This window comes from Arachis ipaensis, chromosome B07 (assembly GCF_000816755.2).
Source record: "Arachis ipaensis cultivar K30076 chromosome B07, Araip1.1, whole genome shotgun sequence".
Classification (NCBI taxonomy): domain Eukaryota; kingdom Viridiplantae; phylum Streptophyta; class Magnoliopsida; order Fabales; family Fabaceae; genus Arachis; species Arachis ipaensis.
This window is the reverse complement of record NC_029791.2, coordinates 13,880,156-13,884,916: the sequence shown is the minus strand read 5'-3', so window position 1 is coordinate 13,884,916 and position 4,761 is coordinate 13,880,156. Positions and strand designations below refer to the sequence as shown.

General features: G+C 32.2%; 1 protein-coding gene across 1 annotated transcript; it reads right to left on the bottom strand.

Annotated features, from left to right (window-relative positions):
- Positions 211-1,127, bottom strand: LOC107608292. Its single transcript, XM_021107345.1, has 2 exons — positions 643-1,127; positions 211-606 (listed from the first exon to the last, which is right to left on the bottom strand). The coding sequence occupies exons 1-2, from the start codon at positions 1,094-1,096 to the stop codon at positions 455-457; spliced, it is 606 nt and encodes a 201-aa protein (XP_020963004.1). The 5' UTR covers positions 1,097-1,127; the 3' UTR covers positions 211-454.

Here is a 4,761-nt window from a genome sequence, read left to right as displayed (position 1 = left end):
AAAAGAAACATTATGATACTTAGCAGAATATATATTAACTCGTAGAGATTTTAAATTCACCCAAATATATTTGGCTGATTTTTAGTTAATTTTTGGCTAATACCCTTTTAGTTCCCTAACATTGTTAATGAAATTATAAATTATAGTTTCACCTTCATAGTTTATAATTTCAATTATTCAACCATCAATACAATTTCTTTTCTTTCCTTATTTTTTTTAATCGGAAAAACAATAATTCTGCACTCAGATTAATCCAACTCAGCAAAAAACAATGTTACAGCACATGTGCCATCTCTCTTGGAAAATTTTAGATGTCAATTGCAACAAAGTATTAGAAAACTAAATGATATAAATGTTCTATGTAAACCTCTTCTACACTGTACTTGTAGATGAGGATTTTCAGCACCCTCTATCAATGAATGAAACTACTTTGTTAAGCCCTGGAGACACAGTACTACTGAGTCCTCACTTGTGTCGATCGAAATTGTTCCTTTGTCCTACCATAATAGATAGCTTCCTCCCCTGAAAAGGTGATGAAAGTCCAGCCAAATGGCGATCCACCAACTACATATGTCCCTTGACCACCTTCTTCAGCCAATGCCGTAACCTTAATTTCAGATGATGCCCTTGAGGTGAATGATTTCTCAACTTGAATCTGCTCTGGAGACTTCATATGTTGAGGCTGCTGCTCTTGCTGTGTTTTGTGATCCAAGTTTTGGCCATCTTGCTTATACTTTGCCAACGAAACTGCTTCTGCTTTCATATCGTCATATAACTTCACAACAATCTTCAATTGTTCTCGAATTTCTCGGGATTCTTTACTACTTTTGTAGTCGGGAGTTCGTAGAACCTGTATGAAATGGGGGCGAAGGTCTGGAATAAGTGCGCGAATCTTGTAGTAGTTGGAAAAAGAATCAGATTCGAGAGGCCTCTTCTTCGTTGAAGAAGGAATAGCAGCACCCCTCGTTGTTGGTGGTGGTGAGGGAAGAGGAAGTTGTGAACTTTGAGTTGTTGGTGGTGCGGAAGAAGCAGCAGCAGAAGAAGGAGAAGGAGAAGTTTCAGGTGCTTTTGGTTCTTCCATTGATGTTAATACCATAATAAAACGGAAAGAGTAAATAAAGAGTACGGAAAGATAATAAAATTGTAAAAGAATAAGGAAAGAAAAGAAATTTTATTGATTGTTTAATGATTAAAATTATAAACTATAAAGGTGAAACTAAATATATATAGAGCATTCGACTATAAAAGATAAAAGCAAATAAAAATAAGATAAGAATAAATAAAAATAAGATAATAATAAAAGACTAAAATTATAACTGAATTTGTGCATTATATTAGGTTGAATTTGTGGGCTGTGAGACTTTTTTATTTATTTATTTATTTTACCGAAGATATGGCAAGATAGGAAACTCGAACCCGCAACCTCTTAATTGAGTATGAGGAGTCTATGCCATTTGAGCTATTACTTATTGGCCTGTGAGACTTTTTTATTGTTGTTATGGGTTGAGGACTTGAGGTGGAATAGTAGTTTAATAGATGTATCTAATAAAAATATTTTTTTATGATTGTGTCTAATAGAAATATCTTTATAAATATATTTTTCGGTGTATTTCTTTATACATATGTTTAAAATATAATAATTAATTATTATTGACAATAAGTTAACAAATAATATATTAGTATCCTATACTTTTTTTATAAAACAAGAAAAACATTCATGTAGATTTAACTTCAAAGACTAATGGCGGCGGCATTGGTGGCGATAGAAGGCCCAGGCAAAGGCGGAAGTAGGCAGCCAGCGGGTCGAGTGAGTGGACGAGGATCGGAGAAAGATTGAGCACATGAAGACCACAATTATTGTAATGACAACGAAAAACTCCAACCAATGCTCGGTGGTGTGGGTGATGGAGGAGGAAGAGGAGCCATCCTCTAAACCTATTTGTTATTAGTTTATCATAATTTGAAACTGTGGTATTTAAACTCTTCTCATTTTTTCCTCAAAATAACATTTCTTCTCAAGAAAATATTATTGTTTCTTAATTACTTTCGCTGTCAAACAATCTTTGAGAGTTCGGAGGGATTTTTCTTACATTTTGGGTGAGTTTGAACTATTATAATCACCATTTTCAGCTACCAAATTAAAGTTTGAGAAACACCAAGGCTTAAGTAAAAGATAGAGCTAATGTACAATTTCTTTTTACTCATAAAGGGAACTACGTACTAATTGAGCTTGTTTAATTTTATTAATTTCTTGGCACTTCTAATTTTTTTTTTTTTAGTTTCTTTACGGTATCCTTCCGTCCGATAAGCTAATGATTAATTCGTTGGGGATCGGAGTTTTATTTAAGAATTTGTCATTGGTCAATAAGTTGCTGTATATAAAAGACGAAATTCGAACCCCCAACATTTATTTAAATAAACAAATGAATTAACTATTAAGTTAACCCAATTCAATCTTTTGGCACTTCACGATTTAGAGTTTAGACATATTAATTATTAACGATCGGTATATGCTTCTCATCAATGAACAACTCATAATAGCATGGAATAGTTATATATGTAATTTTTGTTTCTATTAAAAAACATGGATGATGACTTTTTAATAGCTAAATTCGTGCAAGTAGATATTTATACTTAAATATCAAGTTGATATTTATACTTAAAATATAGGGTATCAAACCCCTTTTTAATTAAATTCTAATAAAATTTTTTGTCTGCTGAGATTTAGATTAGGTATTTTAACATTAAAAGATTAAAAATTATCTTCTAATATATTTTGGCTATTTCATCCTTCTTATAAGACCTAGAATCTCATATATAGTACTTGTTTTTATCATAAACTCTGTTTCAAACTTCAAAATGAAGTTTGGCGATGAATATTAGACTCCTTTTTAAGTGGTATATTGATGTTGCTCTAATTAGTATTATTATTACTACTACTATTAATGTTTTTTTTTTTTTTACAAAAATGTTACTCAACATATATTTTTATATTTTTGACTTTGATATATCAAGAGCATTGAATTCAAGATGAGAGAGTTTTAACATAATGAAAATTTATTATCTGGGTCTTCTTAAAAATTTGATTAGAATCTCGTGCTAATAACGTGTTGTGAAATAAATAAGAAAGCAAAATAAATATAGAATAGAGAAATATAAATATGCTCTTATTTCACTATAATAATTTACTAATATTATATGTTGTAAGATATGTATATATTTATAAAGAGAAAGGGAGATATGTATATTAAAGTGAGAGAGAAACCCTAAAGAAAAGGAAGGATTATTATTGTTGTGTGTTGTTATAAGCCTCTATTTATATGTACACATGATGACATTTTTTTAAACTATAATAAATGGAGTTAAGCTTCATTGAAATAGGCATCCACATCAGATCTTATCACAACACTCCCCCTTAGATGACTGTTTAGGATTATTACCTCATTAAACCTTATTAAAGAAAAACCAATAAAAAAAAATTTTAGTGAAGGAAAAGGAGTACAGTATCCTTTAGTGATGGGGACTACCTCATTAAAAACCTTGTCAAGAAAAACCTAATGGAAAAAAACCTTACCAAGGAAAATAGAGTACAGTCTCTCCCTCTTATCGACATCAGTTGATGTCTCGAAATCGGCACATCTCAATCTCATGTACCAATCTTTCAAAGGAGGATTTTGGGAGTGACTTTGTAAATAAATCTGCCAGATTGTCACTTGAGCGGATCTGTTGGATATCAATTATCCCTTGATTTTGAAGATCATGAGTGAAGAAGAATTTGGGAGAAATATACTTTGTTCTATCACCTTTGATATATCCGCCTTTAAGTTGAGTAATACATGCTGTATTATCTTCAAACAGGACAGTTGGAGCTATCTTCTGATCAATCAGTCCACATGATGATAGAATATAATGGATCAAACTCCTCAACCAAAAACACTTGCGACTAACTTCATGTATCGCTAGTATTTCAGCATGATTAGAGGATGTTGCTGCAATCGTCTGTTTCGTGCACCTCCATGATATAACTGTACCACCATATGTGAATAGGTATCCTGTTTGAGATCTCCCTTTATGTGGATCAGACAAGTATCCAGCATCTGCATAGTAAACTAATTGTGACTTGGATCTATATGAATAAAACAATCCCATATCAACCGTTCCATGAAAATATCGAAATATTTGCTTGATTTCACTCCAATGTCTTCTGGTTGGAGATGAACTATACCTTGTTAGTAAGTTCACAGCAAATGATATATCGGGTCGTGTATTATTAGCAAGATATATTAGCGCCCCAATGGCACTAAGATATGGTACTTCTGGACCAAGGATATCTTTATTCTCTTCTTTAGGACGAAATTGATCCTTCTACACATCCAAAGATCTTACGATCATTGGGGTACTCAAGGGATGTGACTTATTCATATAAAATCCCTTCAAGATCTTCTCTGTGTATGTTGTTTGATGAATAAAGATCCCATTTTTTATATGCTCGATCTGCAGGTCGAGACAAAATTTAGTCCTTCCAAGATCTTTCATCTCAAACTCTTCTTTTAGGATTTTTATAATTGTTGGAATCTCTTCAGGAGTCCCAATGATATTTAAATCATCAACGCACACAGCAATTATAATGAACCCAGATGCAGATTTCTTTATGAAACACATGGACAGATATCATCATTCTTGAATCCATTTTTGGCCAGATACTCAGTAAGACAATTATACCACATTCGTTCAGATTGCTTCAGACCATATAAAGATCTT

Excerpts from the sequence above, each read along its gene's own strand:
- LOC107608292 (XM_021107345.1), bottom strand. The coding sequence starts at position 1,096 with ATGGTATTAACATCAATGGAAGAACCAAAAGCACCTGAAACTTCTCCT. Across the intron at positions 607-642 it reads AGAGCAGATTCAAGTTGAGA|TTACGGCATTGGCTGAAGAA; the intron begins AATCATTCACCT and ends CTGAAATTAAGG.